The sequence below is a fragment of the Protobothrops mucrosquamatus genome, unplaced genomic scaffold (assembly GCF_001527695.2).
Source record: "Protobothrops mucrosquamatus isolate PMUCROS unplaced genomic scaffold, P.Mucros_1.0 scaffold21, whole genome shotgun sequence".
NCBI classification, from domain to species: Eukaryota; Metazoa; Chordata; class Lepidosauria; order Squamata; family Viperidae; genus Protobothrops; species Protobothrops mucrosquamatus.
Window position 1 is genome coordinate 726,382 of NW_015386406.1, and position 27,537 is coordinate 753,918.

A 27,537-nucleotide genomic window follows, 5' to 3' on the forward strand; every position below is an offset into this window, starting at 1 on the left:
ACCAATTCTATAGAAAAATTTTGTCGGCAGCTGATTATTCCCTCTTTATCTAAATTTCCCAGGCACTCTGACAATTTTTATTTGCAATATTTGTTAGCTAACGTTAAATAAAGACAGTAAAAGAGAATATAATGTATGTTGGAATACAGAGGCGTAGAACTTCTGGAGTGAGTTAATTTATTAATCAATTAAACAAACAAATGAGTTTTATGTTGAGAAATAGTTCATTGACAGAATTATTTTAGCCCCATCCCTTTTTTTTTCTTAATCATGCTTAGGAGAATCTGATATGCTTTGAATAGGAACTACTTTTAGTTTCAAACACAGGCCAAGAATATGACATTATTTTGGCAACTTTTTATTCCCTCTACACAGGAGGCAATTCTGCTTTGACTTCTTAGACACAGACTTTAATGATCAACTCTTGTGGATCATTGTTGAACTGCTTTACTCCAGTGCAAAATCAGGAGGTCAATGCCAGACGATACATATTAGTTGGCTCAGGCAATTATCCAGACGATACCATAGCTCAGTGGTGGCGAACCTATGGCACGCGTGCCAGAGGCGGCACTCAGAGCCCTCTCTGGGCACGCGCACCATGCCTCGGAGATGGCAACTATCCCTCTTCAACCAGCCGCCCGCTAACTCGCCGAGGTCCCACATGGCTGGATGCATCCCAGCACCCATGCGCTCGCTGGCCTCTGTGTGCAGGGCCGATGGTGTCAGGCAGCAGCCGCCCAGGCCCCTGCCTCACCTTGCCCTGTGACAATGGTACCCCCACCCTGCCTCTCCTTGCCTCGCCTCACCCCGCAGGATGAGCATCTTGCCCACCACCCCACCTGCCAGAGACCCCCTGGATCTTCCCCAACCCAGCCCAGCCCTACAGGCGTCCCTCCCCACGAGCAACATTGAGGTGATCACGCCCACCTTAGCCATACCCACCCAATCTGCCATGACCACCAGAGCCACGCCCATCCAGTGGGACACGCCCACCTGGCACCCGGCGATAAATAAGTAGGTTTTGGGTTGCAGTTTGGGCACTCGGTCTCTAAAAGGTTCGCCATCACTGCCATAGCTGGTGGAGAGAGACAACCAGCTAAAGTTAGCTGCTGCTAGACACTCCACTGTTCCAGTTCTTCCAGAAAGGCTGCTCTACTTTCCAGGCTTCAAAGGGAGGATTGATCTTATGGTTCCAGAGTAATGAGTATTGATAAGTATTCAGGATTCTGTATATTAGATAGCTTTTTAGAAACTCCTTTCTTGTCATTGAAGAGACCTGCTATTTCCCAGAAAGGTGGTTATAAGGCAGAGGTGGGGAATTATGGCCCTTTATAACTTGTGCACTTCAACTCCCAGAATTCCTGAGCCAGAATGGCTGGCTCAGGAATTCTGGGAGTTGAAGTCCATGTCATAAAACGAATAAGAAAGAGTCCTCTGTAATGAATGTTAGGAATAAAGTTTTTGGAAATTGGAAAATAGTTGCCAGAATTCTTTTAGCTCCATCCTTTCCTCTTAGTATATCTTGCTACAAACATTGTGAAAAATTATGCTTGATAAAGAAGCGCTAACAAATACTAGGTGCTGCCATAACAGTGGGAGATAGGGAACATAGAGTTAATATAACAAGTAATAGAAAATGTAGAACCAAAATAAAAATAAGGCAAAGTGTGTGTGCATGGGTGAATATGTACACATATAGATACATACAGGTGCAAAGTTTCATATAGAGAGTAAAATTAAATAAGATGATACAATATGAGGGTCAGTTTAGTATAGTGGTGAAGGCAATAAGCTAGAAATTGGGAGACTGTGAGTTCTAGTTCCGCCTTAGGGACAAAGCCACCTGAGTGATATTTGGCCAGACATTCTTTCTCAGCCCTAGGAGGTAGGCAATGGAAAGCACTTTGGAAATCTTACCAAAAAACCTGCAGTGACTAGTTCAAGCAGTTGCCAAGAGTTTAAACACACACGCCCCGACACAATATAGTATAAGATAATGTTAAAGGTAGAAAGAAATTGAACTAGAAGGCCTCCTAGGTCCCTTCTAATTCTGTTATTCTGTTAAATTTATAGAACTGTAGAGAAGTAGAACTAATAAGACATAAGTAGTATAAAAAGAATATATGGAGGAGAATGTATTTATAGATTTCTGCAGCCTCTAATAAATAATAATAAATAATAAATAATAATAAAGATAAAAAGGACAAGTATAGAAAGTGGAAAGAGGGGCACATAACTAAGTCAGAATATCAGCAAATAGCCCGAGCCTGAAAAGATGAAGTGAGAAAAGCCAAGGCTCAAAATGAACTTGCGACCAAAGTCAAAAATAACAAAAAAAGCTTCTTTCAACATGTAAAAAACAAGAAAAAAGTGAAGGAAATGATTGGTCCATTAGTGGGTGAAAGTGGCAAGAAGGTGACAAGCAACAGGGAGAAAGCGGAACTATTAACTCGTTTTTTGCATCTGTCTTTACACAAAGGAAAAAAACAGACCAACCTATCAATAGTGCCATAAAAAACAGAATAGAAACACAAGTTAAGATACCGTTCTTTTATCATTCACTCGTGGACAGGTCGGATCTGCTCAAGTTTAGCGGTCCTGGTCTACCTAATGTGGGGTTCCAAGAGTTCCTTGATCGTTTACACTAGAGACTTGGTGACTTGATATAAAAAGTTTCTAGGACCTCGTGTCCCCTTGATGCAGAGGACTGGAAAAGAGCTGATGTAGTTCCCATCCTCAAAAGAAAAAAAATGGACCCAGGAAATTACAGACCTATTAGCCTGACTTCAGTACCTGGGAAGACCCTGGAAAAGATAATCAAACAACGACTCAACGACTCAGCGAACACCTAGAGGCAAACAAAGTCATTACTAAAAGCCAACATGGGTTTGTCAAAAATAGATCAAAAATAGATCTTATTGCATTCTTTGACCAAGTGACAAAATTAGTGGATGAGAGGAATGCTGTGGACATAATTTACTTGGACTTCAGTAAGGCATTTGATAAAGTAGATCACAACCTACTACTTGACAAGATAGAAAAATGTGGGGTAGACAGCATCACCACCAGATGGATCCGTAGCTGGCTGACCAGCCGTACTCAGCGAGTGGTCCTCAATGGAACCACATCTACATGGAGGGAAGTGTGTAGTGGGGTGCCCCAAGGCTCTGTTCTGGGCCCAGTGCTCTTCATCAACATCTTCATCAACGATTTGGACGAAGGGATAGATGGGGAACTCATCAAATTTGCAGATGACACCAAGCTGGCAGGAATAGCCAACACTCCAGAAGACAGGCTTAAGATACAGAAGGATCTGGACAGACTTGAACACTGGGCACTATCTAACAAAATGAAATTCAATAGTGAAAAAAGCAAGGTTCTACATTTAGGCAAGAAAAACAAAATGCACAAGTACAGCATAGGTGGCACCTTGCTCAATAGTAGTAACTGTGAGAGGCATCTCGGAGTCCTAGTGGACAATCACCTAAATATGAGCCAGCAGTGTGCTGCAGCTGCCAAAAAGGCCAACACAGTGCTAGGCTGCATTAACAGAGGGATAGAATCAAGATCACGTGAAGTGTTAATACCACTTTATAATGCCTTGGTAAGGCCACACTTGGAATACTGCATCCAGTTTTGGTCACCGCGATGTAAAAAAGATGTTGAGACTCTAGAAAGAGTACAGAGAAGAGCAACAAAGATGATTAGGGGACTGGAGGCTAAAGCATATAAGGAACTGGAATTGGGTATGTCTAGTTTAATGAAGAGAAGGACGAGGGGGGAAATGATAGCAGTGTTCCAATATCTCAGGGGCTGCCATAAAGAAGAGGGAGTCTAGCTATTTTCCAAGGCGCCTGAAGGCAGGACAAGAAGCAACTGGTGGAAACTAATCAAGGAGAGAAGCAATCTAGAACTAAGGAGAAACTTCCTGACAGTGAGAACAATTAACCAGTGGAACAACCTGCCTCCAGAAGCGGTGAATGCTCCAACACTGGAAGTTTTTAAGAACAGACTGGACAGCCATTTGTCTGAAATGGTATAGGGTTTCCTGCCTGAGCAGGGGGTTGGACTAGATGACCTTCAAGGTCCCTTCCAACTTTACGATGATGATGATGATGATGATGATGATGATGATGATGATGATGATGATGATGATGATGATAAAGTTGGAAGGGACCTTGGAGGTCATCTAGTCCAACCCTTTGCTCAGGCAGGAAACCCTATACCATTTCGGACAAATGGCTGTCCAGTTTCTTCTTAAAAACTTCCAGTGTTGGAGCATTCATCGCTTCTGGAGGCAGGTTGTTCCACTGGTTAATTGTTCTAACTGTCAGGAAGGTTCTCCTTAGTTCTAGGTTGCTTCTCTCCTTGATTAGTTTCCACCAGTTGCTTCTTGTCCTGCCTTCAGGTGCTTTGGAAAATAGTTTGACTCCCTCTTCTTTGTGGCAGCCCCTGAAATATTGGAACACTGCTATCATTTCCCCCTCGTCCTTCTCTTCATTCAACTAGACATACCCAATTCCAGGGGCCGTTCCTTATATGCTTTAGCCTCCAGTCCCCTAACATCTTTGTTGCTCTTTTCTGTACTCTTTCTAGAGTTTCAACATATTTTTTACATCGCGGTGACCAAAACTGCTACGTCATAAGGTTCACACCGGAATGGTTCCGTAACATTTCACCATAATTGTGAAGTGCACTAGAACTAAGATAGGGAGACAATTACGTCGGATCGTGACACAACCGGAAAAACCGTCGACGTCGTGTGACGACCGAGTATAAATCCACTAACAGGTGATCCTGAGACTCCTCCCTCTCACAGTTACTACTATTGAGCGAGGTACCCCCTATACTATACCTGTGCATTTGGGTTCTTGCCTAAATGTAGAACCTTGCTTTTTTCACCTTGAATTTCATTTTGTTAGATAGTGCCCAGTGTTCAAGTCTGTCCAGATCCTCATGACTTTATTTTGCTTTATAATTAACCCCTGATTGAATGCACTATATATGCCTGATAATAAGTGATCAGTGTAGATCTTTCATATATACATAATATAATCTCTGTATTTTGCACCATTCTGCAGGACGGCTATTACATTTTTTTATCACTTGCATCTTTTGAATACTTTTCAAATGTACAGTAGTCAAGTAGGATGAAACCAAACATTCTCCTTCCCTTACGAAGAGCTGAGCCTATTGAATTTTGGAGTAACTTTTCCCTTGAGTCACATTCCATTCATTGCAGAGGTTTCCGAATTAAAAAAATCTTTTGCTAAAGACGGAAAGGATTGCTATTAGAAAGAAGAAAGAAGAAATCATTCTGCCTAAAGAATGTGGATTACAATGCAATAATTCCCATGATCTTTTAAGATCATATATAACTAGTGTGCTTTTATGATAATAGTTTTATTTGTTTTATTAAGCATTCCCGAATTAGAGGTTGTTGGACTAGTGATCCGTATATAGAGTTTCACTAGTTTTTCCCTTTTAGACAGAAATCCTTTTCAGATGTACATTTTGCATTCAAAATGTTACATGTGACCTTCCTTTTAGAAAGAACATAATTAAGATTCACATTGTAAAGTAGCTTTTACTTGAAATGTATTTTAGAATTGCTGCCATTCTTTTTTTTGTGTTAAAGTGAATGTATACTACAAAATTGTTCAGTCTTATTCAGTTTCATATCATTTGAGGGGATTATTTATATAATCAATTTCATATCAATGAAGCAAGAAAGAATTAAATAATTAAGACTTAAAGGAGAACTTCACTTGATGAAGAACAAATTTGAGTGAGCATGGGTTAGATCTTCTATTAACAAGCCTACCTCCTGACTGTAAGGGCAGCAAAGACAATACTTTAATAGAATAACAGAGTTGTTCTTCTAATCCAGGGGTAGGCAACCTTGGCTCTTTTATGACTCGTGGACTTCAACTTCCAGAATTCCTGAGCCAGCCATGCTGAGGGAAAAGGGAGAGGTTTCCATGCTGAGCCATGCTGGCTCAGGAATTCTGGGAGTTGAAGTCCACAAGTCATAAAAGAGCCAACGTTGTCTACCCCTGTTCTAATCCAACTCCCTGCTCAAGCAGAAAACCCTATATCATATCAGACAAATGGTTGTCCAATCTCTTCTTACAAATCTCCAGTGATGGAGTACCCACAACTTCTGGATGCAAGTCGTTCTACTGATTAATTGTTCTAACTGTCACGAAATTTCCCCTTTAGTTCTAGGTTGCTTCTCTCCTTGGTTAGCTTCCATCCTTTGCTTGGTGTCCTTCCTTCAGGTGCTTTGGCCAATAGTTGACCCCCTCTTCTTTGTGGCAGCCCCTTAGATATTGGCAGCCCCTTAGACACTGCTATCTTGTCACTCCTAGCCCTTCTCTTTATTAAACTAGACATACCCAATTCCTGCAACCATTCTTCATATGTTTCAGCTTCCGATCCCTGATCATCTTTGTTGTCTTCTTTGCATTGTTTCTAGAGTCTCAACATCTTTTTTATATTATGGTGACCAAATCTGGTTCTAAGGGCATTTTAAAATGGTACTGACACTTCACATGATCACATGATTTTTTGCCTCTGTTAATGCAGCCTAGGACTGTGTTAGCTTTTTGGGCAGCTGCAGCACACTGCTGTCTCATATGATTGTCCACTAGGAATCCGAGATCCCTCTCTGATTGAGCCAGATACCATCTATTCTATATCTGTGCATTTGGTTTTTCTTGCCTAAATATAGAACCTTACTTTTCTCACCATTGGCTTTCATTTCGATAGATAGGGCCCAATGTTCAAGTCTGTTAAAATCCTTCTTGTATCTTAAGCCTGTCTTTTGAAGTGTTGGCTATTCCTGCCAGCTTGGTGTCTTGCAAATTTGATGAGTTCTTCGTTGTTACTGCATCCACCAATAGCTATCCTGCAATCTTGTTCTGGTAACATATGCCTTCTTGATGGGATTGTGGGACTGAGAAATCCTTCTACAAGGCCATGCAGAACTGTTTGCTCAGCATTTCTCAGACAAAATCACTTTGTTCTCTGTTGAATGTTGGCCTTGCTACAAGTCTTAGACAGACACCCAGGGCATTGCTGTTTTAAATGGTATCAGTTTGAACATGTTGAACCTGAAGACGTGGACAGGATCATTAGGCCTGTAGGTTGCCCACGTGTTTTTTTGGATCTTTGCTATCTATTTGGAATAATAGTTGCCCAAAAGGTGTTTTGTGGTTAGGTTCTGGCAGTGATGAATTCGTCCCTGAGTGAGAGATTTGTTCCTCCATTGGTGCACCCCACTCCTCAAGAAACTATTTCTGAATCTTACCATACTTAACTTTCTTTGCCTAGCATCTAACCTTCCCTTTTGAGGGAAGCTGATTGAGAATGTAGTTAGGTAGCAGCTTCAAAGATCTCTGGATGAAGCAGATTATTTCAGTTAGAATTTAGGCCTGGAATGGAAATCTTTTTTTTTTTTTTAATGATTTCTGATGGTGGTGGGTTGAAGATTGTGCATCCATTCTTGTTCATCTTGACTTCTCATTGGCTGTCAGTACCATTCAGTATCCTTCAGACCAGCTATAGGAAATGGGTGGGGAATCAGTTCTTAAAGGTAGGTGAACTTTGTTTTACTGGTTCTCCTCCTTTTTTTCGCTTCATATGAGTGGCTGGGAAGAAGAGATCCTGTCCTCTGCCACTTCTTTGTGGGATTCCACAGGGTTCTGCACTCCCTTCTTTCCTCTTCATTATTTACCTGAAGCCACTAAGAGGCTAAGAAGTGTGGTATCATCAATCTGTGAATGTGTATTTACAACACATTTTTGATTAAGAAATGTTTGTTCTTAAATGCGCATGAAAGAGAATTTTACAGTTCTTAACATAGGCCTGGCCAGGATTTTTATTCATTATATGATGGGATGGAGGAAATGATCATTATTTTCTCTAAAGATTAATAATTATTTGAGATCCACTTGCAATTATAACAGTGTTGGACTTTTTCCTACGGTGCCAATTTTCATCTGTATCTTACAAGACTAACTTGTCTTGATACACAATACTTAGGAGCAAATACAAAACCTGCTTGGTTATACCACGTTTTCTACATAATATTTATTAGCTTTCCAGAATGCTATATTTCTTTGGGCTAAGATGAATGTGAGAAACATTTTCAGGGAGAAAAGAAATGTTGGGCATCTAAAATCTTTCCCAAGAAGTTTAAAAAAAAAAAAAAGTTAGCTTTCTTTCTTTTAGAGATTCACAATCTTTAATCAACTGTTTTTGTGTCAGCCTAAAACTCATTAAAATAAGGCTAGATATATTTTGAGAGTAAAGGCAACCCTTCCATATTTTTCTGAAAATGCTATTGTTTAAATGTCTGTCAACATTATTAAAAAATTTACACAAGTCAGTCTAAGTTAGTTAAAATTAGATGCAGATTGGATCAGTTTGGACAGAAATGGGGTTGGGCAGAAATGTTTGGAAGCTGATCCATTAGAGCTAGGCCAAGTTCATCTTCTTGCTGTCAGGCCTCTCCTGACTTTCTATTTCTTTATAACAAACTCACTTTGATATTGGTTATCAGTTTTCTCTTTAATCAAGCTTTCAGTCTCATATTTTTGGAATTCTCTCTTCAAAGATACATACTTTTGATTCTTAAAGGAGAATGAAGGTCAATGCTCACCTCTGCTTGTGAAAAAGAAATGGAGCAATAAGGGCAGAGAGATTGACAGGTTTGATCAGTAATTTTTAGTAAAACTCAGATCTTCATAGCAGCCTTCCAGAGACTCATATTGCTCCTATCCTCCCATCATGTAAAAAGTAGTTAAACATCTCATTGCTTTACTCCTTGGGTAAGGGTAGCAAGCTGGTACAGATAGTCTTCAAATTACAATCATTCATTTTTTAACCATTTGAAATTGCAATGGCACTGGAAAAGGTGACTTAAACTTACACTTAGGACTGTCACAGCATCCCCATGCTTAGCAATTAGCATATATTTACAATGGTTGCAGCATCCCATGATCATGTGATCACCATTTACTACCTTTCCAACCATGCTTCCCACAAAGTCAATGGGTAAAGCCAGATTTGCTTAACAGCTGCATGATTCACTTAATAACTGCAGTGATATGCTTAACAACCATGGTAAAAAAAGGTTATGAAAGGTTATACTATAACTGTCTTGCTTAGCAATGGAAATTCTGGCCCCATCATAACATTATGGACTATCTGTAGTAGCTTTTTTTCTATTCAGTTATAGTGTAAACATGTCTCTGGTATGTTTTCTGTTTGGTTTGTTGTTTTTTATATTTTTATTGCTATAAGCTATCCGGTCAACATGGCCTTATAATCTTGATAATCAAGGATGTCATTGTTTGGAAATTTAGCTATCCGACTATGATATTACATGTTTCTGACTTGTCTCATTCCTGACTGCAAGATAAAGGTTTTGTACATCGTGATAATTAAGGAAAAGTTCAATGTCTCTCACAACAGTTTCTCTTTCTCTAAGCATATGTTGATCTGGCCAGTCTGGGAACAGTTTTCATGAAATAATTGTTTTAGTTTTTAATAATGTTATTGTATTTTACAAAGTATACACATAAAACCATAAACTAATATTAATTTGTGATATAGTTGCTTATTTTTGCATCATATCTATTCACTTTCCCCATAAAAAAGAATTTTAGTATAGCAAAACTTGCACTTTTCATTTTTAAAAAAATCCTAACTAGGTTTACTTTGAAATGACTCTTACTATATTTCATTCATTTTTCTTTGATTCAAAAGAGTGAAGGAGTTTCATTTTATTCATCCTGAAAAAGGAACTTAATTAGTTACATAGTAAACCAAATAAAACAATTGTATTTTGATTACTAACTTATATTACTCATGATCTTGCAGAACAGAGTGCAGGGAGCTCTCTAACTATGTGAGAAAAAGCAGCTAAACAGTGCAAATTGTATTTAACAGCCAATTGAAGTTCATAAAATAATGTACTTTTTTCCTGCTACTGCAGAAGTGGTGGCCATTGCATTTTTTCAGAATGCTTTTCTAATTTCCAGTAAGCCCTTTAGCTCTGATATTCTTTGGAGATCTTTAAGTATTAACCATACATGACCAGCTTAATTTCCTGGCCCAGGCAAGGCTACCCTGTTGCTGCCATGTGCCAAGATGCTGCTAACTTTCCATAACAAAAATAACAGGACTTGCAGCTTTTAGGACTCATACCTTTTATTACTTACAGCTGTCAAAAAGTTAACTTTTTTTTTTTTTGCAAACCTAGATGAGAATAATTTGTAGTTGCTGCTTAATAAGAAAAACTGCATTCAGTGTTCTGTGATTTTTTCAATATAAGTATTTTATATACAGTCTTTCATCCTAACCGAAATTTGCTTTTTACTACCATTGTAATTCTAACACTATATGTATTCAATAATTAAAAACTGAATTTTATTGTAAAATGTAATAAATACTGAAACTAATCTTTCAAAAATTCATTTTCTAATCAATTTTATTATCTGAAAATTGCATACCACTCTGGAAAAGTGGGAAACTTTGAAAAGTGCTGCAAGATCATTATTGTAATTATCCTGCAATGACAAATATTATACAGCTGGCAAAATTATATTGTTAGTAGTATCATTACAACAGGCCAAAATAGATTTTATGTTAGAGTGACCAACAGAGATGTTAAATATATGAAATCAGCTTTGGGATCAATCATTGGTAGTGTTGCCTTTAAACCTGCACTTGAGCTGACAGGACAGATTTAATAGCTTGAGATGGATTGTTTGGGTGAAGCAAAGGAACAGTTTTAATCTCTTTCAATAAGGCTATGCAAGACATTTGAAAAAATAAGCTTTACAAAAGATACTACAAAACCAGGTTTTCTCAAAACTTCATAGTAGATACGCTATTTGGAAGAAGTGCAAGGCTGTTTGAAGGCTGCCCCTAGCGATGATGCACAGCTGCTTCACTGCACTTTTAGAAAAAAACAATTGGGGACCGTCTTTGAAACAGACATAACAACTTTCTTAAAAATATAGCTGAATTAACATTTCAAGGGCTGCTGCTTGATAGGCTTGGCTGCCTTTGTAGATATCCAATCATCGAGAACTTACTTTTTTTTTTTCAAAATGGAGAAGAGGGAGGATGCCTAAACCCATCAGTCAAAGCAATCTGCCAATTGCAATATTACTGTGTTGGGCAGTTGTTTCTCTATTGGCTGGTGGTATAAAGGGGAGGATAAAGCAAAGCCGGAGGGTTTGCTTAGTATTTCTTGCACACCCAGAACCAGAATACCACCATTTGCTGGCAAACCAGAATAGAGGTAGGAGAAAAATTTATGCATTTTACACCAATATAATTGTTTTCCTATGGTGAACAATTAGATAGAATTTTGTATTGCTGTATTGCTTTTATTTTCTTTTATATTTCATATTGTCTATACATTGTGGTAAATTATGCATTTTATGAACATTATTGTCAGAATTATTGTTGATTGGGTACATTTATCCAATTAATTTCTGTGAAGTAACTTATCATATTTTCTGAACATTTTATTCAACTATGGAATACACCAAACAGATATTAAGTCAAATACTTATTATTTGACTTATTTTTCCCCCCCTACAGTTGCATTGAAATCAAGGAGTCCAGCAAAGCCTGAAAGAAATAGCATGCAGGACAGCAACAGCACCATGCAGACCAGAGGGAGAATGCATATGCTAGAAGGTGAACTTTTGCTGCAGGTAATTATCATCATTACTTTAAATATTTCAAAGGAATTCCTTATAGCAATGTACAAATAAACTTTTTTATTGTAAAATGCCTTAGGTCTGCCCAGTTATTATTATTAATATAGTTTTTGGAGTGTCCTTGGAGGTTTTCTTCTTTTTTTGTTGTTGCTTTTTCTTGCCTTTCTTTTGTTTTCCTACTTCAGTAAAAGGACTCACTTCACAAGTTTCATGGACTTCTGTGTTGCTAATCTCTTAACATAATTGCTTGCCATTTGAGGTAGAGTTATGGAATCATCCATTGTGGAAATTCTTCACAGGTCTTGGTTGTCCCAATGAGCTTTTCCAAAAAGCAACTGCACTTTTTTTTTCTTTGAAAACATTTCACTTCTCTTCCAAGAAACTTCTTCAGTTCTTTAGAACAGAAGAAACTTCTTGGATGAGAAGCAAAATGTTTTCAAAGGGGAAAAAAACCCCAAGAAAGTCCAGTTGCCTTTTGGAAAAGTATCTTTGGGAATCATCCATCATTTCTCCACTGGTTTAACAGGACAGCATACTCTTTCCCAGCCCAGATTATACTAGTAAATGATTTATAAATAAATAAATTTTGCCTGGCAATTAAACAAATGTTGGATAATAGCTTGGTTGCAATTCTTCTGGCAACAAATTGCAGTTCTTTCCCTAACAGCTCAAATTAAGGGACATTCTTATTTTGTGCAATGTATGAATCCACCCACTGTTAAGTTTTATATATGAATTAGCACACTGGTTTTCTGAAAATCTATGATTGAAAAATCTTGCTTTAGTGCCGTTTAGCCACTGTATGTCAATGGCTAAAAAATTAGTCTCTATTTGAATCCTTCTGGTTGCCTATCAGGTTTTGCCTTTATATTTAATTCTTGTATCAGTGTTAAAAAATGCCTGTCAAAACATAAAGGTTTTTTTTTCAGATTATTTTTTCTATTTCATCCCCTAGGTCCCTTAAAAAACTATTCATAAAAACCAGTGTGCTTTCTAAAGTGTTACTTTAAAGTAATAGGTTTGAACTGGAAAGAAAATTCTACTGCTTTGTGGAAATATTTTAGTATTTATTAAATTTTCATATGAATTCTAATCTTAATGTTAGGGTTTAAAATGTTTATTACCAGTTCTTATAACTTTTAATCTCTCTCTCTCTCTCTCTCTCTCTCTCTCTCTCTCTCTCTCTCTCTCTCTCTCTGTGTGTGTGTAAAAAAATCAGTGGGTGTGTTCACAAAGTGCTGTTAAGATTAGTATATCACACTATGGCTATTTTGTGCACTAGTAAATTATTTGACTTATTTAAAATCCTTTTAAAACCATTGTTGTTGTTTTTTTAAACCATGTTGCTGTTGTCTTTAGGCATTAAATGGCTTTGTGGTAGTGGTCACATCAGATGCCCACATATTTTATGTGTCTTCTACAATCCAGGATTATTTGGGCTTCCAGCAGGTATGCACTTTAATTCTAGATTTTTTTTAAAAAAAACACCATATTATTACTATATTATCATTATTTAGTGAAATGCAACTTTTTAAATATTATTTCCTTGGTTCATTGAAGGAATAGTGCAGTGTATTAACAATCCAGGAAGTTCTTGTAAGTCTCATTTTAAAGAAAACTATTCATTTTTTCTCTCTATTAAAACTGGTTTTTTTCCCAGAGCTGTTAACCCCTTAGAGCAGGGTTAGTCAACCTTGGCTCTTTTATGACTCATGGACTTCAACTCCCAGAATTCCTGAGCCAGCTGTGCCAAGGTTGACTACCCCTGCCTTAGAGCATAGTAAGTTAAGGTTTGTCCTCAGTATGTCTCTCCCTAATGTTATCTACTGCTTGCATAGATAACAAGCATTCAAATGAATATAAGAGTCCTTAATAATTAAATGTTATTAAAAAGGCAACATGGTGGCTTAAATATATATTAAAGTTCTTAAACTACTAAATAAATGTAACTTTATTTAGATTATTCAGATTACAGATTCTCCACATTCTGTGGATGAATGGGCTAGCAATAGATACATTTCCCATGTTCACATTAGTTCTAAAGAGACACACTCCAGACTCCTTTCTGTTCCACATACTTGTAGTTATCAATTGAAGAGAATATTTGGAGTTCAGATTTGAGCTGTGGTATCCTTGTGGCTCTTTGAGCTTGGTTGTTTTGGCTACAGAGATTGGTTGTTTTCTTGCATACAATGAAACGTCTGCAAAAAAACAACCAAGCTGAGAAGGCACCAAGGACTCCATATTTCTAGATTCTAGATGTTTAGTTTATCTTATGCTTAGTCTACCCTTTCTTCGCTAGTAGTATTGTTCCAAAATGATTTTTAAAAAATCTTTAACTTATTCAGTAGGTTTTTATGCAAATAATTTTTCAATTATACTGAGATAAACTGTAGCACTTATTCTAGTAATCAGATTTGATGAATAAAATGCCTGAAATATTTTTATTACTATTTCTTTGATGTAGTCTGACATTATACACCAGTGTGTATTTGAATTAATTCACACAGAAGATAGACCAGAATTCCAACGTCAGATTCACTGGGCTCTTAATCCTATACAGTCCACAGATTCTGGACAGATAATGCAAGGTGAGGATCTAATAGCTGCAAGTAATTACATATGCTTCAATGAAAGATAATCAGTTTAAAATTTGCAGATAACTGAAGAGGTACTTCATAATGCATTTGCTACTTTACATTAGAGGACTACATCTATACAACAATGCCTTAATTTTATGCATCTGTCAGTTTTTAAAGGAAAATTTAAAAAATTGCAATCCCTTTAAGAAGAAGCATAATCTGGAATGAATAGAAGAAATAGCTACCACTTATTTTTTTAAATACATGTCATTTGTATAGAATATATAGTTTACTTTGCTAATAAATATTTGGTACATTAAATTTAATTTATTCAGACAATAATTATAAATTAGAATTGATTTTCCATATGATCAGTGTGAGATGGGTAGGTAGGTAGATAGGTAGGTAGGTAGGTAGGCAGACAGACAGACAGATAGATTTGTATATTTAGAAGTGAGTAAAATTGAAAACAGAAACAACCAACTGTGGGAAAACAATTGAAATTTTCTGTTATGAACAAAAGATTTCATGTGTTTTCAGGAAAGAAAAGCTGAGGAAAAAAAGTCTAAAAATACATACCTTGCCACATAAAACTTAATCTCATTTTCTGAAGTTTGAAATATTGTCACTAGTAACAGCTATGCGTGTTACAGAAATAAAATGTCACAGTTAAATAATAATAAAATTAATTGAATACAACAGTATTAATATTTCACTTAATTGTTATTCACTCACTTTTTGTTGTTTTATCCCTTTTTGTTTGCTTCATCCCTATTTCATCCATTAGCATGCCATTCAAAGACTGGTTGGGCAAAGATTCCCTTAAACTGCAAATTCTGTAATTCAGATCTTCTTCAAAGAGGTTCTAAGGTTATATTTTCCCCTATAGGAGATAATGGCTTTCAACAATCAGCAACATATTACAACCCTGAACAGCTACCTCCAGAGAATTCGTCCTTCATGGAGCGAAATTTCATTTGTAGGTTACGCTGTCTCTTGGATAATTCATCTGGATTTTTGGTGGGTACAGAAATATGTGATGTAAATTAATGATTTAATTTCTCATGATGGCAATGCTCTATGGCAAATCTTTGGCTTATATCCTCTCCACCACACCTTCCTTATCCCATGCATGTAAAAGCCTGTTGCCACAAAAACAATATGTAATATTGTGCTAATTAAGCAACAAGATTGTGTTGACCACAAACAATAAGTGAAAATTGATTCCATGCTGATTAAAAGTAGCTAAATTTGGTAGGTGTTATTATGCCTCAAGTTATTATGCTGCAATTTGGGTAAAGTATAATTTGATGTGTTTCATAAGAAATCTGCAGTTGTGGCATTCTACTAGCAGAAATTTTATGTTGATAAGGGTTTGAAATTGAAAAAAGCATTCCATTATAGAGAGGTATTAGAACTCATAAAAGTTCTTGTTCTATCAATTTTCCCTCATTCCCAGAAAAGTAAATGGAACTGATGAGGGCAGGCAATCTACAGAAAATTTGCAAGAAGATTTTTGAAAGAATTCTGAAAATATAGTTCTAAATAGCATAGGAAATAATATAAATCAAATATACATGCATTCTGAATGCAAGAAGAATTCCCTTGATCTTTTGCATTATTAATTTGGCCTGTACTACCAGGAAATAAGAGCAATAATTAATCAGATTCACTTCTACATAGCAAAGCAATGAATAGCAAAGCAAAGGAAAATAGCCAAAACATTACAAAGGTTACTAAAACATTACTAAGTTCGAGAATGCACACATTGCAAACAGTGCTTTATGAATCTTCAATATCTGGAAAAGAATAAACAGAAGACAGACAATGCCATTACATTAACTCATAAATTAAACTTTATATTTTCCATAGTAAAATGTTTAGACATAGCAATATCCTATTTATTAGGCAGGCCAGAATGAATTTTCTTAAATCAAAATAGTTTTAATTACTGTTAATTTCCTACCCTGAATTTACTACTTTTGTAAAGAAATTAAGGAAATGAATATACATAATACTCCTTTCTCCTCCTATTTTTCCCACAACAACAACCCTATGAGGTGGGTTGGGCTGAGAGAGAATGATTGTCCCAAAGTCACCCAGTCGGCTTTCATGCCTAAAGTAGGATTGGAACTACACTTTCCTGGTTTATCCTGGTGCTTGAACACTAGACCACACTGGATCTAAATTTTGGGCTTTAGGATAATTACATGGCACCTATCTTAAAACATATCCTTTAGCAGTTCACAAGAAGCCCTTTATTTTATGGATATCATAACACATTCTATAAGAATATGAGAAAGACCAGAGTTCCAGTAAAAAAGATGGTGTGCTTATGTCTCTCCTTCAAATAATGCCATTTCTTCAATATGCATAATGATCACAGTAGGAGATTGGAGTGCAGTCCTTTAAGTTGTCAACTGAATGGCTTCCAGTAGTTAAACATGTTTTTACATGTTCACCTCAGAGCCCTTGCACATATGTCTGATTATCTTGGATTTTTTTAAGGCTATTTCATTGCCACACATAATGAAAAAGAAAGCATGGGATAATCATAAAACTTCCTTAGTTATTATTCTGAGGCAAACCTTTAAATGTCACATGACTGAAAAGTAACTCCCAAGAGTTTGAAGGATCCAAGTCTTTTTTTCTGTCTTTACTATCATTTCTGTCTTGACATAATAGAAGAGAAAATGGTCAGATTTTAAATTTCCCTTGAAACACTGCTTTGTACCATAACATTGAAAAGAAAAGAAAAAAACCCTGCTTTTCTTGAATAAAGATTTCAGCAAACAGGTTGCTTGAGTTTTCGTATTTGACCTGCAGTCAGAAAATATCACAAAGTATTTTAATTTTGAGTAATAATTAATAGTGTATCAAGAAATGTTAACATTAATACAGATAGTCCTGGACTTAACGACCACAACTGAGCCCAAAATTTCCATTGGTAAACAAGACAGTTGTTAAGTGAGTTTTGTTCCATTTTACAACCTTTCTTACCACAGTTGTTAAATGAATCACAACAGTTATTAAATTAATAACATGGTAGTTCTGTATTTCCCTTGTCAGAAGGTCGTAAAAGTGACCACATCACCCTGGGATACTGAAACTGTAATAAATATATGCCAGTTGCCAAGTGATTGAATTTTGATCATGTGACTACAGAAATATTGTTAAGCAAATCACAATTGTTAAGTGAATCATGCAGTTGTTAAATGAGTCTGGCTTCCTCCATTGACTTTGCTTATGGCTGGGAAGGTTACAAATGGTGATCACATGACCTCAGGACAGTACAGCCATCATAAATATACGCCAGTTGCCAAGCGTCCAAATTTTGATCACATGACCATAAGAAAACTGCAGTGGTCGTAAGTGTGAAAAACAGTTATAAGCCACTTTTTTCAGCACCATTGTAACTTCAAACAGATGACTGTTAAATTCAGGACTTTCTGTAATAAGTGAATTGCATATTTTTCTTTCATGTTCTTTTTAACTCCAGTTGCCTTTTGTGAAGAGTTAAATATGGATTAAAATTAAAGAATATGATTATTGCTTTGTTCTTTCTTCTAAAGGCTATGAATTTTCAAGGGAGATTAAAGTTTCTCCATGGTCAGAACAAGAAAGGGAAAGATGGAACTGTTATATCACCTCAGCTGGCTTTGTTTGCAGTGGCTACTCCACTTCAGCCCCCTTCCATTCTTGAAATTCGTACAAAGAATTTTATTTTCAGAACCAAACATAAGCTGGACTTCACACCAACTGGATGTGATGCAAAGTAGGTTAAAAAATAATAATAATGAATATTATTGTGCATGTATGCTGAATTGCATACTATAATTTCAAATAATAATTGCTAAGACTAATCATAACCCACTGATACTTTTCAAAGAATAGATTTTAGCCCTATATTTAGGAAGGTAGCTGTATTTAGATAGGTCATTTTTCTAACAACTGTTGTTAGCAAAATCCTCTAAATTATGTTAAATTCAGTTTTCTGCTTCACATTACTATTTTGTTTATTTATTTATTTAATATTCACCTTACCTTTCTCCAGAAAGTATTTCCAGACAATTTCAACATCAATCACAAAAGTAGGATAGTTATATTCTTAAAGCTTTCTTGGGGATTCTGAAAGGTGCATCCCTTTTAGAATGGCCTCTTGAGCATTACTAAAAGGGAGGACAGCATTATTTGTAACACCCTCCCACCAAGAAGCTGTTCTGCTTCTGGGAGTAAGTAAAACAGTTGTCTTAATCTCTGCAGGTGACATGCCCCAGAACAATTTTTTCTTTCCCCCCAAGGTTCGGAAAAGTCATAAATCCTGGTCAGAACAACCCCTGCTGATTCTGTACACTTCAAGGACTGATATCTTGTGATAGCAACTGCAGATAGCCAGACCATTTTACTTTTTCCCATTATTTAAACAGATGCTCTGTCATTTCCACTCATGCTGTTGTGAAGAACAGTTGTAGTAATGTTCTTGTTTGTAGCTGATCTTTCCAATTGATCTATTGAATACTGATGCTGAGGATGTGGTTAGTATTATTTTTTCTCTGAGTGACTGATAAAAAAATTGTGTCAAATATATCTTGCAGGGGAAGAATTGTGCTGGGTTACACTGAGGCAGAACTTTGCATGAGAGGAACAGGTTACCAGTTTATCCATGCAGCCGATATGCTTTATTGTGCTGAGAACCATGTCAGAAGTAAGAGATATATCTTGATGAGGAGAGAAATAAGTGCCAGAATAAGTTTTTAAGTATATCCTAACATACATTTTTTATTTTTTATTTTATTTTCTTTTCTAACTTTCCTTTAGACCTGTCCTTTTTTTTTACTAAATATACATTTATGTTGGAAGAAGCAATATTTTAATATGCCCATGTGAATTATTTTTATTGAACCTACATTTTGCTTGAACCTACATGTTCTGGTCACATCCCACTCTTTCTTTCTGCTATTAGAAAGATTTTCAGCTAGAATATTATTTCAAAGCATTTTTCCAAAGGCAAAACTTAGAATGTTTTGCTGTATTTTGCTCTATTTAAATATTTTTAAATCAACATTTTATGTTGATTGATAGAACTTCTACTAAAAATGTTTTATCAGAGTTGCTGTTTCTCTTTCCTTAGTGCAAGTAGTGTCATGGTGTTACATTTGTTCTGAGAAGCAGCTCTCTGTTTCACCAATACAGAACAGCAAGTACAGTAAAATACATCTTTACCCTATTTAAATATTGCTCCTCTAATAAGTGGTGGAAAATATTGATAACCAATCTACAGTGGTTGATCTGTTGGGTTCCAGAACTGTTGTAGGTAATTATTAGGATATTTTAAGAGTGTTAAGAGCTTCAACTACTTTGTTTTCATCAAGTTATGGTTTAGCTCAGCTGCATAAGAATTTGATGAAAATATACTAATAAATCTGAATGTTAAATTTAATTAGATTAATTGAAATATTTCTGTGTTTATTTTTAGTGATAAAAACTGGAGAGAGTGGTATGACAGTGTTTAGACTTCTTACCAAGGAAAATCGATGGGCCTGGGTTCAAGCAAATGCTCGCCTAGTTTATAAAAATGGAAGACCAGATTATATCATTGCCACACAGAGACCTCTTACGTAAGTAGCCTCCAAGAGAAGTTTATAACTACCAACTCCTAAATCAGATAAAGCAGCATATAGTAAAATATATCAAGGCTGGCTTCTTTTCCTTATTATTTCAAAATGTTCTTAATTCATATAATTTATATGGTTTGTTTTAAAGTAAATAATCTGAAATGTGTACTGCTGAAAAATCATAGTATCGCCTTTAAATTTTGATTATATGAGCTTAAAATGTTATGGGGACTGCAGAGGGGGGGTTGGAATGCTATATGTGAGTCAGTGTTACCAATCTTACTGGAATAAACTTTGCTATATAACAAAAAATAAATAAGTACTAATTAATTACTATTTACAAATTACAGTTGTCCTTACAAAAGGTAAAAATAAAATAACTAGTATTACAATGGTATCTGAACCCCAAGGTAAGTTGTGTCATTCGACAATGTATGTCATGGAAGAAAGTATGTTAAATGATCTGTGATATTTTGGGGAAAGTGAATTCCTTAAGGTTATTAAACTTGATTCATGGTAGTTTATTCTAACATCTGGGGTTGCCACAAAGAAGAGGGAGTCAAGCTATTCTCCAAAGCAGCTGAAGGCAAGACAAGAAGCAACAGGTGGAAACTAATCAAAGAGAGAAGCAACCTAGAACTAAGGAGAAATTTCTTGACAGTTAGAACAATTAATCAGTGGAACAACCTGCCTCCAGAAGCTGTGAATGCACCAACACTGGAGGTTTTTAAGAAGAGGCTGGATAGCCATTTGTCTGAAATGGTATAGGGTTTTTTGCCTGAGCAGGGTGTTGGACTAGATGACCTCCAAGGTCCCTTCCAACTTTATTACTATTACTATCTGTGGGTTAGATATCAAACTGCCTGGGAAGGATTTTTATCATAGAGACATTTTATGACTAAAATAAAATGTTTATTCAAAAACTCACTACAAATTAATGTTTTTTTAAGATCCTAAGCCTAAACAAGGAAATGAAAATATAATGCTATAATATTAATGACAAAATAATTTAATATGTTCACTTGGTATTTAATTGCTCTTACATTTTACAGAAATGCAGTGGTAGATTAATTATATTATGAATGCTGCTTGCAGACTTTTTATATTTCACATAGCTCTTTGTGGTTGCAATCTTTTTTATACTCTTTTAAATAAATGAAATAATGATTTGTGGCTGTTTGTTTCAAAAAATTCCCCACTACTATTTTATGTTTTAGATTTGAAACAAAAATGCCTCATAGAATCCAAATGTTTTAGAATCAATCATTAAAGGAATCCTTTGTATAATAAAGAGGTTGGAATAAAACTTAATAACAGTATTAATAGAAGCATCCACACAATAAATGTTGATAAAATAGTAAAAATAGAAAATAGGATATGCACAAATTATAAATATGCTCAGTCATTTCCTCTTTTTGAATATTAATCCACTTATATAGATTTTTTAAAGAAATTTCTGTGATAGTATTGGAGGAAGAGGAATCATCATGTAGAACAAACAAGTAAACAAAAAACCCCAAACATTGTAAGCTTGATTTATAAAATAAAAATAAAAAAGCAAATAAGCTTGCTTTGGGAATACAATTCTTGTATGATTGCAAAGAATTTACAGTGATCAATTTAATGATGTGTCTCCCCTATCCTGCTAGTGTTATTTTTACTAGCTTACAGTACATTTCTTATGTATTCATATTTGTAGCTTCTGCATAAAATTCTGTAAGTTCCTATTCTATACAATTTAGACATAGTTAAAATTCATTTTAATAATCTAAAAATAATAGATTATAATCTATTAATCTAGATTTTCTATTAGATTATTTCTGTTCATATTTAGATATTTCACTGCATATTTCAAAATTGAAATTCAATTAATTCTCTTCTCTTTGTGTTTTTCAATTCAGAGATGAAGAAGGGGCAGAGCATTTACGAAAACGTAATATGAAACTGCCTTTCATGTTTGCTACAGGTGAGGCTGTGTTGTATGAAGTAGCATTTCCTCAGCCTGGTATAGTGGATTCATCTCAGACAAAGGTTAGAAGTGGTGTTGGAAAAGGAATTGCTTCCAAGGCTGTACTGTGTAAAGAATCTGTTGATCCCAATTCACTTTTGGGAGCAATGTTGCAGCAGGATGAATCAGTTTATCTTTGCCCACCTGCTTCAAATAAAATCTCTCTTGAGAGGGACTTTTTTGCAGATAGTAGAGGTGAACTGAGCAGCATGATGGCCAGAAATTGGCAGGATGCTTTTTTATCAGGAGGGAATAATAGCATCCTCAAACAGGAGCTGCCTGACTGTCCTCAAGATAGTAACTTGATGGTTCCCGAAGAAAATGTAGGGCTTTTTCAGGATAACAAAAACAGTGAATTGTTCAATATCATGAATATGCTCGAGGCTGACTTTGATGATACAGACATTAGTTTTCAGCCGGACGAGGAGTTTTTTAAGAATGATTTTGCTGGTGTGGATGACATTAGAGACTTTGACATAACTGATGAAATCTTGACCTATGTTCAGGAGTCTTTAAATAAGACAGATGTCTTGTATTCAAGTTGCCAGCAGCAGGAGCCCATGTTTCAGAATTCTGCTTGTTTAATGCAGCAGCAAATAGATCAACAGCAGATATCAACAGTGATGGAACAGCAGCTGCCACAGCAGCTGCCACAGCAACAGCAACTGTGCCAGAAGATGAAGCACATGCAGGTCAATGGTATGTTCACAAACTGGAACTCTCTCAGTAGCACAAGTCTTAACACTTCACAACAGCAGATGCAACCATTTAATTTTTCTGACATACAAGAAATAACTCAGGAGTTTCCTTACAAATCTGAAGACAGTACAGCATCATATGCCTGTAGAGAGGAATATACTCCATACAAGCAACCTACCAGCACTATGTCCCAATTCACAGATTTTACAGAGGTAGACTTTTTCACTGAAAACTTTAATCTGTCTACTTTTTCAAGTTCTTCTGATTTAGATTTTATGAACTGTTTTCAAGTCCCTGAAAGTCAGTCTTGTGAGCAGAACTCTCAGCAAGTTACAGATGCTTCAGAGGCATGCTATGCTGGGGCTTTGTCAATGTATCAATGTGTGTCTGAAACCCAGTCAAACGGCCCAGAGCAAATGCAGTATGATCCTGTATTATTGGAACAACAGCCATCAAACAAGGTATGGAACTAATACTTTTAAAACAGTCTTGTGGAATTTTTGACGTGTACGCGTGCTCACTGCTATAGTAAGCCAAAATATAGAGAATTCCAGTTTATCTTTTGAATATTCTTCTATTGTTTGTCCAGAAACTAATAGGGATAAAATATATTTAAACTAGGACTCCTGAACAATCAAGGTTCTCTTCTGATTCCTGACTACTTGGGAGTAATAGGTCAGCAATCCTGTCAGATTTCTGAAAATCCTAACCATTCTAAATCTTAAAGGGGATAGTATTGTACAAAATTAACAAATAATCCTTTAAAAATGTGCTTGGAGATTTCATTAGATTTGTTCTGCTTCTGGTTGTTTGATTAGGGGTTAGTCTGAAACAATAATGATTTTTTTAAATGTACGTATTTAATTATTTCAAATTGCTTTGAAAATGTGCTTCAAATTTACTTTCTGAAATGCCTGAAAAGAAAGGCACCCAATTAGGAGGCATAAAGGAGAAGGCTCTATTGATGTGCCTGTTAACTCTTCCCTATACTACATTCAGTTAATCAGTCAGGTAAGATATTCATTCACTCATTTAACATCTTGGCGTAGTCCAAGAAAATAGCACTGTTAATAGCAAGTGATACCCATTAGGATTCAGAAATAGCACATGAAATAGTCAAAATGATATGGAAGTACTCCAAATGGCACTGCCTTTACCAGTAAATAATAAAATACTGAAATGTATTTGTCAGGCCCTGAGAAAAAATCTATAGCAAACTAAACTGAGATGTAACCAGTGAGTGATCTTTTCCTCTGTTTAAGACAGGTAGCTGTTTTTCCCCCTACAGGCCAGTGTAACAGCCTGCAAGAGAGGCCATTGTACCTGAATATAACAGCAAGTCTATTTTGTCATCAGAGCCACAGACCAGTATAGTCTCTCTTGAGGTTCACACTGCAATGTTCCAGAGACCAGACAGCATCATCATCATTAAGATGTCACAGATATTTTATACAGCAAGATTTTTGTTGAAAAGAGAGATGAATACTTCTTTATTAACAATGGAATAACTAAACATAACTGTGGGCTGCCACCACAGTGGTCTGAGGATGAGACAAAAGCATTGTTCTATAGAAAAGTGGGACAAGAGAGAATTAACTACTACTAAGTTAACTATTTTGAAATCGGGTAAACTTAACTTTTCATAATGAATAAATTCATATTGGTTTCAATGCAACCTGGGGACAATTAGTTAAATCCAATTCTTTCTGTTTAAGCAATAAAATTATTTTTCTAGGTGTACATATTTTGCCTAGTTGTAGATTAAGATGGATTGGATGATTTCTGTTTAATAAAAGTTGATCTGTTTTCTAGTTTCAGAATATTTTTGCTGAAGAAACCTTTCGTGATGAATATCTACAGCAATTAAATGCTGTTAGCACTCAACCTGGAACACATCTTCAGCCACTTCATCATTCAACAGAATCCAGATCATTCTCAGATTTGGCATCCAATGGTTTTGTGTAGTTCAACAACAAAGTCCTGCAAAGAATTTGATCAAGGCTCTTAGTGGAGAATGAAAATCAGATATTGCACTTAATATGCATGCATATAGAATACGTCATTCAAAACTTAAATGTTTATATGTGGAAGTTGGAGCTATTATTTTAGCCTAAAAAGTGTGCACATGTCAGTGAGAGTATGCACCATTGTAATATAATTGCTGCATCACATTTAGAGCATAAGATAAGGCAAATGGTTTTATTGTTTTAAAAATAAAATGGATAGTCTGAGAATCTTATTTGGAATAGCATAAAAATTCCATACATTACTTCAAGCTTTTTTGAACCTGGTGTTCTAGTCAGAAGAGCAAGTAAAGCATATAGTTTAATTGCGTACTTGCCTATGATTTTCTGTTTCTTTTATTTTACACTTCAGGTTCTAGCACTTTAATAGAAAGATAGAAAAAATGAAATGCAATTTTAGGTTTTGTACAAGAAATGTCATTGCATTACTTCTTTACAGTTAGCCTAAGTGCCTCACAATGTAGCTTCATTATCTTCAAAAGGCACTTGTAGGAAAGGAGAAGATACTCATTATGAAAACCAATAGTCCGTATTTTATGGCTGTTCTTTTGTTGCTGTAGTTTGTTTGAAAGCGAAGGATATTACTTTAGCTTTCTATTTCTACTAAATATAATTTTGCTTTTTTAGGGCTTCAGGTAAGGCTGCTTGTAAGAGATTAAGATTTTTGATTTTATGTTCAGCTGCTTTTTTGCATTCTTCAGGTAGAACAGGGTAAAACAGGCATCTTGTAGGAGTATACACCTCCTAAAAACTATTTCTGAATTTCATATATTACATAAAAAAACATGTGCCTTATCTTGTGTTGCAATGCTTATTCAGAAGTCTTTTCTTAAAAAAAGCATAACCCTGTTCTATGCAAATAATTCCATTGAAATTGTTACTGAATGGTTAATTTTAAAAATAGCCTAAATAATGTTTTAGAAGTAAATACTATTAACTTTTACTTTAGCTAACATTTCTATACCATGTCACATATTGATTGGCTGCTGTTTCCTTTTGTTTCAGTGGGAACAGTCCACTGACATTAAATATCCCTGATGATTGCACTCTGAAAGAAAAAGCTCTTTCTATTTTGCAAATTCACTTTAAATGTCTTTGTTCGCCTGATAAAATTTAAAATTTATTTTAATTCAAATGTAGAAAGAAATTATCCTTGCAAAAGAAAAGATACTTTAAATTTTGTTTTAAAGTGTAAAAAAACCAAACCCTAATATTAGGGATTTTTTTTAACCTGAAGATTTTTTAGTAATGTAAGCACCAATGTTTGGTGTTTTGTAGTAGTTTAAGTGGGGGCAGGAAATATACATGTACAAGTGAATGAATGCCAATATATGATGTGTAGTTAACATACAATAAGTTCCATTTATAACATTATAAAATACTTTAAAGAAGGTAATTTTAAATTGTTATCCGATACACATACGTAACATATATTGCATAACTGTATACCGCAAATGACAGAGTAGTGTTGTTGGATTTTTTATTTTTTTTTTATGAAAATTTTGCCTCAGGATTACGTTCAGATTTTTGATGAAATAACTGTTTCAGTCAAATTTAATGAAAAAAAATGCAAGGAATGTTTTGTAGGTGCGTGACTGTAGGTGAGTTGGTTTCAAGTGATTCAAATGAGCTAGATTTAAAAAAAATTCCCAAATTTATATAATACAGATCTTCTAGAAAAGATTATTACGTAATTTGTACAATTTTAAGTTTAACAACTAGCACAACTTTTAAAGAGCTTTAAAAAGTACTTTTTGATTGCATACTACAATCAAGTAACATACATAAATAAATATAATTTTAGAACCATATTGTCTGTAAGGCACTAGAAGCTTTGCTCTGCCCATTTATTAGTTCAGTAGTAATTTAATTATTTCTGAAAATTTCATATGGTCTTGTTTCTAAATGATTTCTATTGCTTTTTTTTTAAAAAAAAGTACATGATTATTATTACTATTACAAGGGTAATGTTAGCAATCAGAAAACCTACTTTAAAAAGTCAAGGTTCAAAGGGATAGCGTACTTTTTATATAAAAAGAAAAATGTGGGAACAGTCACAACAAAAAAATTCTGTGTATCATTTCACTGCTATGCCAAATATTATCCAATCACGTAAGTGCCAAGGTTGCAATACAAACTGTGTGCTGCCTTATTGTAAGTTAGCTTATGTTATGCATAATATCAGCTGTTTTTCTTCATTAGGTTGTGCCTATATACAACAAACCTGTGTATTGGTGTTGCACTTTTGATCTACATCATACTCTTAAAAGCAATGGAATTCTGACTTAAAAACATACCTGTCTTCCCCTCATTCCAAAGAAATTATTGCCTAGTTTTAATCAGTATTAGTGCACCCTTTTGTAGATTATGTCTTGACTTTCTCTTTCATTCCCCATTCCCTTTTGTCTATGTTTTATGTTATACAATTAATTTCTTCTATGTAAGGTTATAATTTTGTAGTGCTTTTAATGAGCTTCAGTAAAACTTGTAAAACTTAATATATGGTAATAAAATATCTCCTAAATACACTGATCCATAATTTATTTTACAATACTTGGCTTATTTTATAAAAAAAACAAACATATTATTAGGGAAAATACAGACTTTGATACTACATTATAAAACTTTGTTTTCAGAAGTGCACCCTACATTAATGTCAGATAAACCACCAAATCAACACTGAACTGTTGTCCCTTCAGAAATTTCTTGCATAAATCCCTTGATCACCATGGCTACCAACACCAGAATTACTCAGTGGCTATAGATTGCTTTCCAATAATAACATGTTTCTGGACACATCAAATACTTGGGATACTCTTATCATTTTATCTACAAACAAATTATAATTACAAGTAGAATTAAGGA

General features: G+C 35.3%; 1 protein-coding gene across 1 annotated transcript in view; it reads left to right on the forward strand.

Annotated features, from left to right (window-relative positions):
* Window positions 1–27,204, forward strand: part of AHR (aryl hydrocarbon receptor) — a 43,287-nt gene extending 16,083 nt beyond the window's left edge. Inside the window, exons 2-10 of the mRNA XM_015810789.1 lie at window positions 11,623–11,738; window positions 13,104–13,193; window positions 14,212–14,335; window positions 15,216–15,346; window positions 17,899–18,101; window positions 18,922–19,031; window positions 19,803–19,944; window positions 21,843–23,109; window positions 24,461–27,204. Coding sequence (XP_015666275.1) covers window positions 11,623–11,738; window positions 13,104–13,193; window positions 14,212–14,335; window positions 15,216–15,346; window positions 17,899–18,101; window positions 18,922–19,031; window positions 19,803–19,944; window positions 21,843–23,109; window positions 24,461–24,613 — 2,336 coding nt within the window. The 3' untranslated portion in view covers window positions 24,614–27,204. The remainder of the gene's footprint in view (window positions 1–11,622; window positions 11,739–13,103; window positions 13,194–14,211; window positions 14,336–15,215; window positions 15,347–17,898; window positions 18,102–18,921; window positions 19,032–19,802; window positions 19,945–21,842; window positions 23,110–24,460) is intronic.
* Window positions 27,205–27,537: the final 333 nt, after the last annotated feature.